The sequence below is a fragment of the Tauraco erythrolophus genome, chromosome 28 (genome assembly GCF_009769465.1).
Source record: "Tauraco erythrolophus isolate bTauEry1 chromosome 28, bTauEry1.pri, whole genome shotgun sequence".
NCBI lineage: Eukaryota > Metazoa > Chordata > Aves > Musophagiformes > Musophagidae > Tauraco > Tauraco erythrolophus.
The window spans coordinates 2,636,186-2,653,861 of NC_141492.1; the positions used below are offsets into that span (position 1 = coordinate 2,636,186).

General features: G+C 47.2%; 1 protein-coding gene across 2 annotated transcripts; it reads left to right on the plus strand.

Annotated features, from left to right (window-relative positions):
* The first annotated feature begins 6,946 nt into the window (after positions 1-6,946).
* NMRK2 (nicotinamide riboside kinase 2) lies at positions 6,947-13,692 on the plus strand. 2 transcript variants are annotated; one of them, XM_009977626.2, is made up of 8 exons: positions 6,947-6,972; positions 8,621-8,711; positions 10,049-10,097; positions 10,294-10,465; positions 12,094-12,165; positions 12,947-13,053; positions 13,456-13,541; positions 13,647-13,678. In XM_009977626.2, the coding sequence occupies exons 1-7, from the start codon at positions 6,947-6,949 to the stop codon at positions 13,539-13,541; spliced, it is 603 nt and encodes a 200-aa protein (XP_009975928.2). In that variant the 3' UTR covers positions 13,647-13,678. The 2 variants fall into 2 exon arrangements, with proteins under 2 accessions (XP_009975928.2, XP_086483790.1); XM_086627664.1 differs by lacking the exon at positions 13,456-13,541 and having other exon boundaries at positions 13,542-13,692.
* Positions 13,693-17,676: the final 3,984 nt, after the last annotated feature.

Genomic DNA, 17,676 nt, shown 5'->3' on the forward strand with positions numbered 1-17,676 from the left:
AAATGCAGTATTTTTTCACTCCTCCTCACTCCCAAGAGTTGCAAACTAAACCACCACCCAAGCCGAAATCTTTTCTCCCACATGTGCGTTATGTGACTGTTCTCCCCTTTAAAATGGCTGAATTTCCTGAATGGAGCAATATCCAGGAACGTGCTCATTACGGCGTAGGCTGTTCTGAGGCGTTCACCACCACCGCTGATCGTGGTGCACCCCAGACAGAAGCCAAGATTCTCAGCTTAAAACAATCAGAATCTTCTCCAAACAATTAACCTCCACTCTAGGGATGAGATTGATCTTACCTAATTTTATCAATCTAAAAATTCGATTCGGAGTCTAAATCAGTTTCAGATTCTGTCTGCAGTCAGTGAAAAGAGATGATTTCACCTGCCTTAGGGTGGATGAATCACTCCCCACGGATAAGAGATGCAGCTGCAGATCCACACGCACCTTTTACACCGTCAGTTAATGAATCACAACCCAGGGGAGGAAAATGAAGCGACAATGCAAGAGAAAAAGAGACAAAGCCATAGAACATTCCTTCCCTTTTTAGCACACGGGAATTCAGAACTTTGATCATTCAACTCGGGTTAATTTCTCAGGGTGTTTGGGATTTTTTGTGCACTTGATCTTTTGTTTAAGGATCTAACATGATCAAAAGCAGTCAGTTTCCCTGAGTAGCCTCAGTCTGGAGATTAACAAGGGAATGCTAGCGGTAAAAAGCTGAGTTTTGAGAAGAGATTTAAAGCAGGAGAGAAAGCCAATACATTCCAGTCAGAAGTCATTTTAGAGGGGTTGTATTTTTTTCAGTCCATCAGAGAACAGCCACAACGGAAAACTCAGCCTCGAGATAAAAGTTGATGATGGCTAAATGAGAGTTGTAAGAAGATTTCATACCTGGAACGGAAAGAAGAGAGAAATTAGGGGTAAGGATTGGACAATATCGCTAATATGTGCTCAGAACATAGATCTGAGAAAAACTAATTGCAATAGCAATTGAGCTAAAGTCATATTACTCCATTTTAACTTTTTTTTTTTCATTCTTTAAATGCCCCAGATTTCTATTCCCTTATTTCTTGTTTTTTGATTGTTCTTAGTACATCGTACTGCAGCCAAATAAATCAAGGTTAATGGTTAATAATTCTACCACTGTGAACCATGTTCTAAATTCCAAATATAGCCTCTTTGAAAAGGTAAAATCCATTCGAAGGAACATTTCTTAAAATCTATTTAAAGAATTTAAAGACTATCAACCCTCTCTGTGTGTTACAACACAGTAATTAATTACATGATAAATGGAAAATTCTGTTACACAGGGCACCCAGCTCGTAGCTACGTTAATTTTGCAGTGTTAAAATTCTTTTAATGTAGCTTGTTGTGCATGTCTGGTTTTGTGGAATTCTCTTTCCAGAGCGAACTAAAAATGAAACAATTGTATAGATCTATAATCAAAACAGGGAATTTTTGCTAAGCTCACTATATAAAGCAGCCAACTTATTTCCTCGAGGCCAGGAGAGCAAGAGACAGGGAAGCCTCAAAACCTGCCTGCTGAGCGTTATTGACAGTTATTTCTTGCCTTGTTCATTCTCCATCCTTCTTCCTTTTCCAAACCACCTTCGAGTTTTGCTTATTTCCTCTCTTCTCATGCATCGGTACCATCTACACCGGCCAAAAGATTCAAACGAGTCAGGAGCAAGATGAGACATTACCTCTCCTAGAATATAAACCAGAGAGTAAAAACTGGGATTCTATTCCTTTTTTAAAATGTTTCCAATTCATTACTACTGACTATACAATTTATAGTAGCACACAGAGCAGCACTAACTAATTTAACAATGTCACACAGCTACAAGCACAAGCCAGCTGTCAAACAACACCAGAAATGTCTGGCATCTGTTTAAAAACATATCCCTGGAATTACTGAAATTATTACCTGGCTCCACAGAGACACAAACCAGAAGCATTTCTTGCGTATCTTACTCCTTTTTGCCTCTATGTCCACTAATCCCATAAATTCCTTACGTAGGCCACTGAAATCCAAAGAGGATCCTCTCCTGCAGCATCGTGGCCAACAGCTCCAAAGGGCTCCAAGCAGGCGAAGTTTGGGAAGTGCAGCACGGGGAGTGAAACAGCTGCAGAACCTGATACTTTGGGAACTGAGAATTTAGAAGAATTTCTCCATCCCTGGTTGGACTTCTTCAGAAACGAGCTGGCTGCCTTTAGGCTCCAGTTTTCCTTTCCCTCAGAATCTTCAGATCAGCTCTTAATCTTTTCCTTTTACACTTACCCTCTTGTCCTTTTCATTCAGGTCCTATTGTTTTCCTTCCCTCGACAATATTTTTTCCGGCTTAATCCCACATCCCCAAAGTAACGACACACCGAAACATTTTAATCTGTATTTTTCTTGCGTGCACAGCTCCTTCTGCCCGATCCCATCTTGTCTGCGTTCTCCGAACGTGACCTGTCTGCCATTCCATCCCAGCCTCATCCACGGGACTACAGACCCTCCACCACCACCGGCAGCCGTGGGATCAGCTGCAGCACTGGGAGAAAATATCGCGGCTGACGGCAGCTCCTGGCTGCTAGCCGCTCTGCGCAGCACTGCAACAAGGTGCCAGCTCGTCAAGCATGATACTGTTGGAGCTTGTGATTCCTTTTCCTTGCTATCAGCTGTCCCACTTACTGGCAGTTCACCACGAAGTCCTGTTCTGTTGATGTTCTCTCCCTTATTTTTGTTTAAAATAAAAACCTGCCCTCCTCCAGAGGGGGTACGGCAGTTTTTGCGTCGTTGAGACACGAGCAGCCTCCAAAGCCTTGGAGAAGGACTCTCTTAGCAACCCAACTAAAGCAGCGTTCTGGAAAGGATAAATAAACCCACAATTTAAAAATTCACACGTGAAAATTACTCTGATTCCCCTGTTCCCTCACGAGCTGGTATGCCATCTCATCCGGCCCCCTCCCCCAGGTTTCCAGCGGAAGGAACCTTGGCATAACCTTGCTCATACCACACACAATGTCTTATGATTAGTGAAGGATTTAAATTCTGAATTAAAGCTTTAGAAAAACTGAGTCATATTCTGCAACAGAAAGGTCAGTGGACACACAGAAACTAAACTATTTCAGGGAAATGATGTCACGATGGTTCCATGAATATTAAACTGACTTCTGCCAAATTTATCTTAGTTTTAACAAAGCAGATTAGTATCAAACTTTTAGTAAACATTAGGATTCTAAAAATAATGTAAAGAGAGGGAACATTTTCTATCTTTGATCGAAGCACACTGTGGAATGGTATTTGTATTAGTAAAGTGTCAAGCAGATAAGTTATCTGCAGGATAAACAAGCCCAAAAAAAAAGGAAGTTTCAGATGACTAACACATAACTCACTGAGAAACGCAGCGAACATAACTTGCTAAAAAAAACATTTATGAACATTCGGCATTTGCATAGACATATTTTTACGAGTTGGGTGAAGTTTGTTGCAGCTGGTAAGTGTAACTGTCACCATTCATGTCAGATTGGTTTTTTTTCTTTTTTGTTCTTAGGGAAGCGGACAGCTGGAATGCCGGGGGTGTCCAAATACAGGCAGGCACACGCCATCACCTACAGGAACAGCAAGTCTGAGGCCACTCAGGAATGTGAGAATTTGAGCTATGTGGGTGAATACAATTTCACTGGATGTTTGGTGCACGAGTATGAAATACAAGGGACAGAAAAACCACGTCGAGCAGCTTCAAAACAAGCTCAGGAACAGGCAGGCACATCCACAGGAGAACCGAGGGACCACGAAGGAAAGGTGTTTAAAAAGAGCTTTTACACTGAGGGCTACATGAATGAGATTTGCAACTCTGAGCTTAAAACAAAAAAAATAATAATGTGCCTTCTGTCCTTCATTCCTCCAGTTTAAAAAAAAAAAAAAAAAACAGATTATTGACATTCTTTACAGAGATAGTGGAACATCACTCTTCTGGAATTCACTGATCCCAAACTCAGCCAAATACTGAAAACTGCTGCAGCTACTGCCACAACTATTGTTTTGTTTGCGAGCTATACTCGAAATCTGTTGTTTCTTTTGACACATCTTAGGCCAAATACTCATTTTTTCAATGCAAAAACCTAACCTGCATTTCTGAAGCACATTCATATCAGTAAATCCAAGAGGGCAAAATACAATTTTCCATGACCTTGAGGATGGCACATTCCAAAAATATTTGGATTAGCATGACTCCAGCGTAAAGGGGACTGGATCAGAGGTAGCTGAGACCAGTGTCCCCTCTTAACTTTTATACAACGTCGAGCTTCCCAGTTTTTGCCTGCAGTAAAATAAACACTGAAGTAACACACTGTTTGCTTTCTTAACCGAGACACCTTCCCGGCTCGTGGGCAGAAGAGAAACACAACAAAGGGCATGAAAAATTTGAGCAGAAAGCTAATCTTAGGTGAAATTTTCAGTTGGTGTGAATGAGCACTGCTCCACTTCAGCACACAACGACAATTTACACCAGCTGCGAGGCTGGCGTGGTGACTCGCCGCCGCAAACGCCGTGCTTGAAGTGATGAGCAGCTGCTGGAGATCCAGCTTCCCTGAGGATCCTGTTCATATTCCAGAATTCAAGCTCCAAATTTCTCTGGAGTGATCATTTTACATAGCTACCTGGGAAATGATGATGAAAGTATAATTTGCAAGTGGCGTCTCCAGGAACAATCAAACCATAAATAATAATTACAGTGGAAACACTGTGTTGTTAAACACACAGGATTAAGATAGCACAGTAGACTGGAAAAGATCGTTGGCTATAATCTCATCCATAAATTTATCAGGCTCTATCTCAAAACCAAAGTCTTTTCTTGCCTTCAACACCTTCACTGCAAAACTTCCAGGACCTTACATCTCTGATGGTCACTAATCTCCTAATCTGCAGTCTATGTTTATTCATGATCAGCTCATTTTATCAAAGCAGTGGGCCTTGACCTTCTGGTTGATGAGCACAAAATAGCTTTGTAAACAAAAGTAGCATCTTTTGTTAGATCAACTGACACAGCCGGATTGAGACAAACAAGATTTTAGGTCACAAAATGCTCCTTCAGGCCTGAAGAGGCAGAAAAATTCAAATTAAATGCCACTTAGGAACAGTTGTTCTGAATAAAATTTAATGATGTCAACCCAATTTGAGGGAAAGGGTATCCACAAAATACTGGGGATATTAGTAAGGTGTGAGATGATTAAGCCAGAGGATACCACATGGACCAAAAGAGATGCCATTAATGGCCAGAGCTAAAATGTTCTATAGGGTCCTGTAGCACTTATGGAACAACCTGCCTGGGTAGCTCCAACACCACTGTATGTGGGAAAGCTCCCCAAAACTGCTGCTTGCGAAGCTGGAGCTGCACCTCGCTCCTCCCTCAGGAGGGATTTTGGGGAACAATCCTTCAAAAACGCTTTCCTCAGATCGCTGATGATTAAATTCCGGATATGTGGTGTTTATACTGTAACAGCTGAAAAGCTTAAGGGACAATACTTTGTAGGCAGTGAGAAAATGATGGAGGCACTGCAAAAAAAAAAAAAAAAATAGAATAGAAACAGTCTCTGTCTACTCTTTTGAGCACAAAAAAACCTGAAACAACAGATTCTGCATCCACCTTCAGCCCGTGGGCAACCCTGCGCCAACGCTCGCTACATGCTGCACGTACGTCTGTCTGCACAAGACCACGGAGCAAGAATCAGCTCTGCCGACTCCAAAGCTGTAAAGAAACCAAACAAGACACCACACACCTCGATATCAAAGGAAGGAATTCCTCGAAGGAATCTTTAAGTATACCTTGTAATGTCTCCATAGGCTGATTATCTAAAAAGGAGGAAGAAAGGGACACGATGCTTTGGATGATTTAAGCTCTATTACAGTACACTATATACTTCACATCATTATGTTCCTCTGAAAAAAAAACATTCAGAACTGTTGCTAACTCTCCTCTGCCTTCAGCTAACATCTCTCAAGACAGTCCTGATTTTAGAAGCACCTGAAGCAATTAAATTAAAGCACAGGTTCCACAACATGTACTCATGGTGAGAGGTATTTACTCAAGGAAGGAGTCCAGCTAGAGTTAACTTACCTTAAAAAGCACTACTTTACAAGAGTAAACCAGAGCTGGAAAGCTAATATAATTTTAGGACTTTGTGTCTTATGTGTGAGGAGTGAGCCCAAAGTTCAAAAAGCTCCTCCTAAAGGTTCAAAAGACAATGGGCCAAGTAGATTCAAATTCCTTTCTCTGAACTGCTTCACTAAGAGGAATAAAAAAAATAACAATAATTTCATCCTCTAGCCTTTCCTCTCAGAAGCTTAGAGGAACAAAAAAATTTCCTTCTAAAGACATTCCCGGATGCTTTTCAAATAATCAAACAGAAATTGAGAAAATGAAGAGGAAGGCAAAGAAATAGGTTGTCCATCTTCAAGGGGAAAAAAAAAACAACAATTATATCCTCACACACCTCCGAGCCTTTCCCAGAACTCTCAAAGGAATTGTGAAAAGGGGTGACATTTCCACCTACCCCATTCCTAATTTAGGCAAAGGAAGAGCTTGCCAAAAAGCTATTTATAGCCACGCCAGGAAGGGCAGCGAGGGGTGCCGAAACAGGTGCAGCCGCCGCGCGCATGACCCGTCCGCCGGGTGCGGGTTGGCTCATCCCGGCTCGAAATTATGACATCTTTGGGCTCATGATAAGTCACAGGGCTCTTCCATCGCGAGCGGGGCGGGGAAACGGACGGAGGGAGGGAAGGGGCTCTATAAATTAGAGGGAAACCCGCCTTTTTCTTCAATGAAATAGCAGGGCAAGGCAGAGCTGAGGGGGAGGAAGGCTCAGGAGCAGCTTTGTTCTGCTGAAAGTAATTCCAGCGCTTTGAAATTCAGTTTTTTCCTCGCCGCGTTCCTGCTAAGGAGGCGACTCGGCCAGGATGAAATACATCGTAGGCATCGGAGGGTAAGTTCCTGCTCACATGGCGTACCTATACGCTGCTTTTTCTTCCTTTTGTAGGAGTTATAGGATTGTGGAAAAGATGCCGTTTGCTGGCTCTGCATTTGTGCTGTTTCTGCTTAACGCAGAGAGCTCTGCAGGGCGGCACGCACCAAACTCTTAGAGTGCCAACAGGAGGTGTGCTGCAACAGAAAAAATTATTTCAAGTAATTTTAGAAGTCAAATGAAGGGTGCGGCATGGCTCGACCGCAAAACAAAATGTTTTCAAAGTCAAGTTAAGCTTTTAAAAGCTTCTCTGAGAGACAAAGAGGGGGAAAACCTGTTCCAATAAGATGGGGGAGCACACAAAAGGGGTTTTTTTTCGGGCAAAGGAGGATTTGGAAGCTCAGGACAGGGGGACAGAGCTGGGCACAGCCCTGGCCGCAAGCTGGCGCCGGGTGAGCCTCCGGTTTACAACATGGAGTAAAGGCGCTGTCGGAGTTTTGCAATCTTGGAGTAAAAAACTTAGAAACAAGCGTGGTCAGACCCGACAGCCCTCCGCTTTGGTGCTCGGGCCTTTTCCATGAAAACGGGCTTTGCAGGCCCCGCGGCCTCGGAGCCATACTCTGCGGAAGAGACTTTTTTTTTCAGAAAAAGTCCGTTTTTCCGAGCCCGACTGTCCCGGAGCGGCTTCTTAAGCCTCGCAGCGAGCGCGGGCGTTTCACGGCAAGGGCTGCCGGCGGGGGCTCGCTCCGAACCCCCCTCGGGCGCTGCCGGCTCCCTGCGCGGGGCAGCCCCGCCGCGCCCCCGCGGGAAGGCACCGGCGCTGACCGGAGGGCGCCCGGAGGGAGCGCAGCGCCGCGGGGGGCCCCGCCAGCGCTGCCGCCCGCCCGGGAGCCGCTCTGAGGAGCCGGGGCGGAGGGGGGGGAGGACGGGGGAGAGATGGCGGCGGCCGCGCGCTCCCTCGGCGCGGCGGTTGAGCGCGCGGGAACCGCGGCGGCCGTTAGGAGCGGCGCGAGCCGCCGCTCGGCCAGCCAGTTGGCGGGAGGGAAGAGGGAGGGCGGGGCGGGGGGGGCTCTGACAGCCAATCGGCGGCCAGCGCGCGCCGCCGCGCCGGCGAGGCGGGAAATTCGAACGCGCGCGCTTCTCCCGGCGCGCTTCTCCCGCGGGTTCTCCCGGCGCGCTTCTCCCGGCGCGCTTCTCCCGCGGGTTTTCCCGGCGCGCTTCTCCCGCGGGTTTTCCCGGCGCGCTTCTCCCGCGGGTTTTCCCGGCGCGCTTCTCCCGCGGGTTTTCCCGGCGCGCTTCTCCCGCGGGTTTTCCCGGCGCGCTTCTCCCGGCGCGCTTCTCCCGCGGGTTCTCCCGGCGCGCTTCTCCCGCGGGTTCTCCCGGCGCGCTTCTCCCGCGGGTTCTCCCGGCGCGCTTCTCCCGCGGGTTCTCCCGGCGCGCTTCTCCCGCGGGTTTTCCCGGCGCGCTTCTCCCGGCGCGCTTCTCCCGCGGGTTTTCCCGGCGCGCTTCTCCCGGCGCGCTTCTCCCGCGGGTTTTCCCGGCGCGCTTCTCCCGGCGCGCTTCTCCCGCGGGTTTTCCCGGCGCGCTTCTCCCGGCGCGCTTCCCCCGCGGGTTCTGCCGGCGCGCTTTTCCCGCGGTTCTCCCGCCTCTGTCCCGCCTCTCCGTGCAGGGTCACCAACGGGGGCAAAACCACCCTGACCAACAGGATCAGCAAGGCGCTGCCCAACTGCTGCGTAGTCCACCAGGACGACTTCTTCAAGGTACGCGGGGCGCCTGCCCGGGCTTAGCGCACCGGCTGCTGCTCCCGGGTGTAGCGATAGCTGTAGCAGGTCCCCTCTGCCGTTGTTACACACTTGTGTACGCTTCTCAAGTCAGTCCTGACAGCCTAGGAGTAATGCATTGTCTGATTTATTTATTTTTAAATATATATTTAACTTTTTTAATAACTTTGGACCGGTGAGGAGGTGCTGACCTTTACCGACGTTGGTATCTGCCAGTTTCCACAGAAGTGGAGCTTGGCACAGCCCAGCGCAGAACAGCTGCAGCAAAAGCTTCCTTCAGTTCGAACAAGTCTAACTTTAGGTCAAACCGCTGATCTAAGTTAGAGGTTATTCCCTGCACTCTGCACGAATCATTTTCTCTGCGTCGGGTTTTCTTCCTTATTTTATTTAAATGAGAATGTTGCTTGAAAATAGCACATGTGCAGTGCCTTAAATGTAGAAAACCATTTGCGCTGGGGAGCTTTGACAGCTCCATATCAGAAACCCACTTAAAACGTTGCTAAGGATGAGCACAGAAGACCTGTGCTGACCTGGGAGCCCTCTGTGCCAAGGCTGGAGAGCAGCGGTCACATCAGAACCGTGCCGAGCCCTGAAGGCTGCAGGCATTTTGCAGGAATTGCAATGTAACTGGACCCCACCAGTGAAAGTCCAAGAGCTATGGCACCGTGCTTAAAGCAGTCGTGTGTCATTCCCCGACGCGCGAGGTGCTCCGGCGTCGGCGCGGTGGGTTTGCCCTGCCCTGCCTTTTATGCCACACGACACAAAACGAGACGCTCGTTTGGAAGCGCTTCTTTGCCAGGAGCCTCATGCACAAATTTGGTCAGATACGAGCCCTTAAAGTAGAGGAGGAATTTTCCATAAAGATGTATAACTTCTGAATCCGTTCAGCTCGCAAATGTTAGCACGAGTGAAGCGACCAAAGTCCCGCTGTGCTGATCTGCGTTTTCATTAGGGCTGTTAGGAGTTAAACTAGCTGTTATTGAACATGTCAATTTTAGCAGTTACTTAACACTGTATTTGCATTTTAAGTTCTTATATGCTGACTTATAAACGGGCTGGTAGTATTTTGGCTAATGGCATTGTATCAAATTATTAACCTAGAACTTTATCCGAAGTGGCTTGACTGAGCCAAGGAAACTTTTTGAAGTTCTCGGGGTTGGTGAAAGAGGGGAGCTTAAAGTTCAGGGTCTGTAACTGTTTTGTTAAGTGAACACTTGCTTTGTTGTGTATTGCAGTAGTGTCCAGGTTGTGATCGGATCGTAGGGAGCTGATCACGCTGAGTTTGCAGCAATGTTTTATTGCTCACTATATTTCAGCCACAAGATCAAATAGAAGTCGGGGAAGACGGCTTTAAACAATGGGATGGTAAGAGCAGTGTTCGCTATAGGATGCAGTAATGTATCTTTTTCCTAAGTATTTCTTTTTAATTATTAAAGATTTAACAGTAAATTTATGTAATTTCAATTTTACAAGATCATTCTATATTATACTTTCAAGCCTGTGTGGTTCGTGGTATTTGATTACACACCTTTTTCCCACCCACCCCCTTTCTTCTAACTAGTGTTGGACTCCTTGGATATGGAGGCAATGGTGAGCACTGTGCGTGCGTGGATTGAGAACCCAGTGAAGTTTGCCCGTTCCCATGGGGTGAATGTCACGCCTGGCTCTAAAGAGCCAGCCTCCAAAGATATCCATGTATTGGTCATTGAAGGCTTCCTGCTTTATAATTACAAGTAAGGTTTGGGGAACTTTAACGGTTTGCCAGGGAAGGATGCTAGATCACTAGTGCCAGGGCTAAAACCTCCTTTTTACTAACACCCCCTTCCTGCTTTTTCTGAGGTATCATACATAAGAACTTTTCTCATGGAAAATTTCACAGTAAACACCAGTAAGAGCGAGGTGCACAAGGTGGCTTTCTCAAGGAAATGTAGGAATTTCTCACGTAGGGCACACCCCTGAACTCCCAGAGCTTTAGAGCAGAACTTGTAAATGCTGAGCCAGCAGTGAAGGTGCAGGCTTCCCTCCTGCTCTCCCACCACGGTGCCTAAACCTGGACCTGAAAAGGTCGTTGATGAGAAGAAGTAGCAGTCATGACTTGGAATCTCTCCTGGAATTTAAGAATAGATCTCTCATGTGATACACGTGCTTGTTTAACACTGACTAAATTGAGCTCAGTAATTAATTGCACATTGGAGCAAAGATCAACTTCTCTTGCATTTTTTTTATGATATGGGGGGGCAAAAGTGCTTGGCAGGAAGACAGGGAAACTAGACTAGCAGTGAAGAGAGAAAATTTCCAACAGCTAAATATATAAACTTCAGAAAATTGCACACTATAAACACCCTGAGCAAAAGATTCTTGGCTCCAAACTCCAGTTTTGTTTACAAAACTTTCAAGAGAACGAGCTGTGCATGACACACAGCAAAACCAGAGTAGTTTATAAGCTCTGCCACAAGACAAGCAGCACCACTCTGGCTTCCCAGACTGAATGGAAAAATTAAAATGGCAGTCTCGGACTAGCCATACCGGGAATGGCCAACTGGAGATCGTGCTGGCAAACTGCCGCGTGTTCTTGGCCTGTCCCCGGGGAGGTAGCTCTCAGTACCTCTCCTGAAGGTTACAAATACCTCTGAAGCCTCCGTCTTGTTAACGGGAGCCTTTCCCTGCTCCAGAGGGAGTATTCCATCCACAGACCCGGAGCTAGCTCGGTTCGTGCTATATTAAGCATTTATGCAAACCTCAGCAGGCTTTTAAAGTCCCAGTCCCACCAGCTTCCAACTAGATTTGCTTTAAAGATTTTTCTGGTTTGTTTTCTTCAGCGTAATAGGAGTGCAAGGCAGTCAGCTGCAGTAGAAACAACTGCCTGTGTCTCTGGGAAAGAAGCTGCTGAGTTGTCTCGTACCGAATCTGTGTGCCCATGCACGTTTTGACAGCTTGCTTCTGCACAACAGGCTGGACTGTTCAGTAATTCAGTTCATATCAGACCGATGAATTGCAACTTTGGTCTACTGCAAGCAGAATTCGAAATGATCTAGAGAAAGAGTCAGGGTTCACACCTCAAGTCTTCCCAGCCCAGTGTTCTCATCCTTCCCAGTAACTAGTAGCAGGTATCTGGGTGGGAACAGTACCCAGTGTACCATTCTGACCTTCAGAAAACATAATTTTCCGTGTTTTATAGCTGCTAATAAACCTACTGTACGTTAGCTCGTGTCTTAACAAAAACACTTACGCTTCTGTTGCTACAATAGACACAAACACACGAGAGGCAGGAACATTTTTATGACTTTCAGGGTGATTTAACACTTTTGTCTCTGCCAGGAAAAAAAATAAATACACGTTCTTTCTCTCTACCCTACCCTAGACCACTGATAGACCTATTTGACATACGCTACTACTTGGCAGTTCCATACGATGAATGCAAACGGAGGAGAAGGTAAGAAGATTCTTTGATCTAAGTCTAATCCTTCCTTCCAGTAAAGACTCTAGTAGAGGCGAGCCTTCAAGCTACCCTTATGTAGCTATTAATGGCATATGTTGGTGTCACTTACAAATTGGAATTACAGTCTAAAGTTTTAATTTAATTGGAGAAAGACTTCCACGTGGCATTTTCTGAAGCTTCAGCTCTAGCTGTCCCTTTTGTGGGGGTTTATGGAGATCAGCACATGGGTGCAAAGGAACAGACTTGTTGCACGCTTCCCCCAGGAGCACCAGCAAACCCTCAGGGGCTGTTGGCTTTGCCTTCGTCAGCTGCTCCTGGCTTCTGTATTCCCTCTGGATGCTTAAAGTAAAACTTGCTGCAGAACACAGACTCAGTGAGAAATTGGACTGTGACATCAGCTTTTACACAAACGCAGCTGAGCAGCTGTCGGATTAACTTCAGGCTTCAGCGGCGTGCAAGAGGCAGCGTGATCCTGGTGGTCATAGAATCATAGAATGGTTTGGGTTGGAAGGGACCTCAAAGATCACCTAGTTCCAGCCCCCCTGCCATGGGCAGGGACACCTTCCACTGCACCAGGTTGCCCAAAGCCTCATCCAACCTGGCTTTGAACACTGCCAGGGATGGGGCATCTACAACTTCTCTGGGCAACTTGTTTCAGTGCCTCACCATCCTCTGAGTGAAAAATTTCTTCCTTAGATCTAATCTAAATCTCCCCTCTTTCAGTTTAAATCCATTGCCCTGGTCCTGATGTTCTTTTCCATTTTGATGTTCGCAGTACACGTAACTACACCGTCCCTGACCCCCCGGGGCTCTTTGATGGACACGTCTGGCCCATGTACTTAAAACACAGGAAAGAAATGGAGGACGGCGGTGTTGATGTCGGTAAGCCTCCCTAAACGCAAACCCTTTGGCATTGTACTTGGGATTTTAAGGAAGTCAGTAATTTAATTCAAGGAAACTTTAACTGTAATGATGCAAGGCACTATTTTTACCACTCACTTGTAACCCTGGCCTACTTTCTGCCCAGATAAACAGACGCAGTTTTATAGTGAAGAACTTCTTCCCTTTGTTTTGGATTACACACACGTAAGGGGGGGATGAAAAAAAAATATAAAAAATGTTTTTTCTTTTCGCAGCCATCATTTTTTCAGGATGGTTCTGCTTTTCTGATTGAAAAACAAGTTGTCATTTGGGTCGATAGAGTATGAAGTATTTTAAAACTCACCTACAGAAACTTTGCTCTGACCAGAAACCTCCAGACAAACCTCTGCCTCTTTCTTTCAGTTTATTTAGATGGACTGAAGTCTAGAGATGAACTTTACAACGAAGTCTTGGAAGATATTCAGAACAAGCTTTTAAATTGCTTATAGGTAAATGCATCCCTGCTTCCGAGGGGGTGAAACCCAAGGGACTGGCTGCTGGAAACAACCTGCTCTTACGCTTGGATAGTCACACTTCTCCTTCTTGCTTTCCAGGGTCTCGGAAGACCTGACAGACCCATGTACAGAAGGATGTAAATAGTACTTAGAAGTCAGAAGGAGGGTTTATTTGTCTAAACTCTTCTTGTACTGTCCCTTGGAAAGTATCTTTTGTATATACTTGAAAAATGAAGATAACTTATTCACAACTCTATGATGGACAGGATTGATTTGGGGTTGTTTGGTTTTTTTTTAATTTTCTTATTTTATATTCCACTGGCTTAAACATAAGTTGAAAAAGCACTTTTATAATGGAACAAGTAGAGCTGTGTTGGGAAAACAACTGACTCTTCTGCTTATGTGCTTCTGCAGATATTAAGTCTTTCTATAACGGCTTGTTTGTAATGTCATCTCTTGAATTCAGTAAAAATCAATTTAAAATCTTTCTTTTGTGTGGGGATTTTTTTTTTGAGGTCCTGGTTTAATGTCAGTCTCATTTACTGTAGTAGAAATAGGTGCAAAACTCCCCCAAAACACAACAGCAGCCCCTACTTCTTCACACAGCGTTTGAAATTTCATACCACAGTCTCAAAGGTACCTGTGCTGCCTCCAACCTCCTGTTGGCTGTCGCTGCTTTGGCCTCGGTGACAACACTCGCCTGGAAACCCAGTTCAGATGCGAGATTCTCAGAGGTGAACAGCACTTCAGATACTTAAGTGCTGGTATGAAACCAGTTCTGGGTCAGCCTCGGCTTCTCGGCGTTTCTCACTTCACGCTCAGAACAAATTAGCACATAAAGATACTGGGGCCTGTTTCACACAGCACTCCAGTGTTCCCTAGGTGAGAAGTTTGGATGGAAGCCTCTTGCTGCCTTTGGCAATCCAAACAAGGATGTTATTTGGTCCTAAATTCTCCAGCTAGCCGAACCTCAAGAGGTGGAAAGGGCTAGATTTCTGAATTTTAAATCCAGAAGGCACGTGGTGGGATTTCTCAGGGAATAAGAGCAGCAGCCTTGTAATAAAATTGTGCTACTTTAGGAAACTTTTCAGGAATTAGTACTGAAAATGCCGTCCTCATTTTAGTGTTTAAACAAACAGCCTTTACACACATCCTTGCAGCACGCAGGCAAGTCTATTTACCAACAGATTTTTCATTAACTCACTCTGAAAGTGTTCCGAGGGATCCACGCTGTGCAGAGCAGTCCTTTACACCCCTGTGCAACCTGCCTTCAACACATGTCCTGCAGAGTTTATTCCCAATCCGGATACGTGCTTGTGGCAAAATCCTGCATGAAAGCACCCGACAGCATGTTACAACTCCGTAAAACGTAGGTATGGGAGGTTCTGCTTTTTTAAATGCTTCTGGTAAGTTTGTAGAAAGTCCACCGATATCTTACTCATCCGTGTCCTCCCTTTTTAGCAAAACTAGAAATAAAATATCAGTGGAAATAGTTTCACTGTTTTTTTCTGTTGATAGGCTTTTTCTCAGTGCTACAGTGAGATTTAAAAAAAGCTCCTGCTCCGAGAGAGAGAGCAGAAAAGAAGTAATTAAGCAAACACAGTCAGAATATGAAATAAACGGTAACATGGAGCGCAGCATGCTTGAAAAGGGATGGGGATGCTGTTCCTGAAGCAAAAGTGAGTGGTGGACCTTTATTTTCCTGCTTATCACGTACTTTCTTTGAGAACAATATTCTGCCCAAGTTTCTCACTTCATGAATAGTGCAACGTCTATCCTTCACCAGGCTGGACCAGGTTGCCCAGAGAAGCTGTGGCTGCCCCATCCCTGGAAGTGTTCAAGGCCAGGTTGGATGAGGCTTTGAGCAACCTGGTGTAGTGGAAGGTGTCCCTGCCCATGGCAGGGGGGTTGGAACGAGATGGTCTTGAAGGTCCCTTCCAACCCAAACCATTCCATGATTCTGTAAGACCCGGTTGCAGCACTGTCCTTGGCTCCAGGCTCGCTCCGAGCTAATAATAAACTCTCCACGCTGCTCAGTGCCTGGTAACTAATTGAGCTTTAATTCCGTGGTGAGATAGGTGAGCGTGTGGAGATCTGTCAACCCGCTACCGAAATACACCGGCTAAAGATAGGAAGTGCCACGAAACTGATGTACCAAAGCACGTGCGCCACGTGGAAAAGGTTCACCACGTTAGAGTACAAACACCTCTCACGTGGGATGAGTGCGGGCATCTTTCGGGCACCGAAATAACTCGGCTGTGGCGTCAGCACAACTCCCTTCGGAAGATTTTTGGGTATGCCTTAATTAGAAAGGTTGCTCTGGAAAAGCAGCCGCCACAGATCAGCAAGAAGTCACCCCAAAACCACCCAGCCTGTTTCGAAGGGCTGTTGTAGAGGCTGGCGAAGCAGCCAGCAGCAAGCCAGACCCACCACCTTGTCCTCACGTCGCCCCGATATTTTCCGATTGTCTGGCCAGAACGAGGACGCCGCAGCCAGAAACGAGCCACGGATACTGATGGCATCACCCACACTTCCACAAGCTATAAAAAGGCATGTTCCCTTGTGTGCAACCCCGTGCGTGCCTGGAGAGCCCCACGAAACTATAATTACACTGTTCCACGTCCGAGCCGGGACAGCGCTGCGGCTCGTCACCGATGCCTTGTAAGTCCCTTCGACATCGTCACACGGAGCCTTTCCCGCAGATGAGCCACAGCTCTGTTCCCAGCAGGTAAAAAAAAAAAAATAAAATAAAAGCAGCCTCAGCTCCCCAGTGGGATCTGGCTTATAATTTCCATCAGGGTTTTCCCCCCGGTGTTACCAGGAAGGTTTAACCCTCACCTGGTCAGCTGTACGAAACCACTTCGCTCTCATGGAGACATAGAAGGGAAAAGACACCGCGCTGGCTCCAAGCCAGCCCCTAGGAACCCAAAATCGAAGGCTAAAAAAAGGCACTTTGATATTCCCTGCCCGCAGAGAATATAAAACTCCCCAGGATTAGCTCCGGTTACAAAGAGGGAAACTGAGGCAGAACCAAGGCTGAAGTCTCCTGGGGACCAGCACCCCGCTCCTGAGCACCACCCTCGTCCCTGTAGCGTCCAGTATCAGCTGAGCTCCTGCAGTTTTTATCTCCTGGACACTTTTTCCCCAGTAAATCCTCCTCGATGGTGAGCGGGAGGTATTTTCCCCCTTCTTTGCAGCCTGCTGAACTCCTGCCAGCACCCTGCAAAGTAAAACCCTCCAAAGCAGGTCACCCTCAGCGCGGTGGCACCAAAACCCACCCCAAATTCTGCTTTTTACAAAACGTTTCCGTGCCAGCTCATGCACCCATCAGGACGAGATCTCCTGCCGCCATGCCCTGCGGAGCAGCGCACCCGCCGGGCGGCTGGGGAGGAGGCAGCTGTGCCAGCCAGGGTGGAATCGCCAGCGACTTCCAAGAGCCTTGAAACAGAAACCCGTGGCACGACGGGCATCTGGGAAGCCTTAGCACTATGTGAACTTTGCCCAGCTCGGGAACAACTGTCGCTATAGGATTTCCATACATCCTTTCGCACGCTGGCTCCGGTGACAAATCAGCTCTGCGAGAGCGGATCGAATACCCGGGATTCCAGCTGAATCTGCACCCCAAAACCTCCCCCCCAAACCCCAGCCCCCAGGACACAGCACCCAAGGGGAGGACAATGGCCCCCAGCCCCCCCAGCCTCGCTCCGGCGGCTCCCACCATCGCCAGAGCCCTCGCCCAGTACGCTGAGGCCACAGCACGGATCCTGCTCTGCCCTGGGACGCTGTCACCAGCCTTGGCCTGGAAAAACGGGGCAGACTAAAATTATCACCGGGCCCGCATGCCCGGCGGGTTGGGATGAAACCTACACCCCGTGGGACGTCAGCGGGCAGCACGTGGGGATGCCCGACGGCTGGCACGGATGGGGGCACAGGGCACGGCCCCTCTGCCTGAGCTGTGCCCGTCTCGCCGTCACCCCAGACCCCCAGGAGCTGGTGGGGGGCACTGGAGTGACTAATAAAGCCTGAATTGAGCAAATTCTCTCAGCCCAGATCTTGGCCGGAGGAAAACCCACCGCTGCGCCCCTCACCGTGGGTGCTGGCGAGCCAGGGGGACGCCTGCCATCCGCTG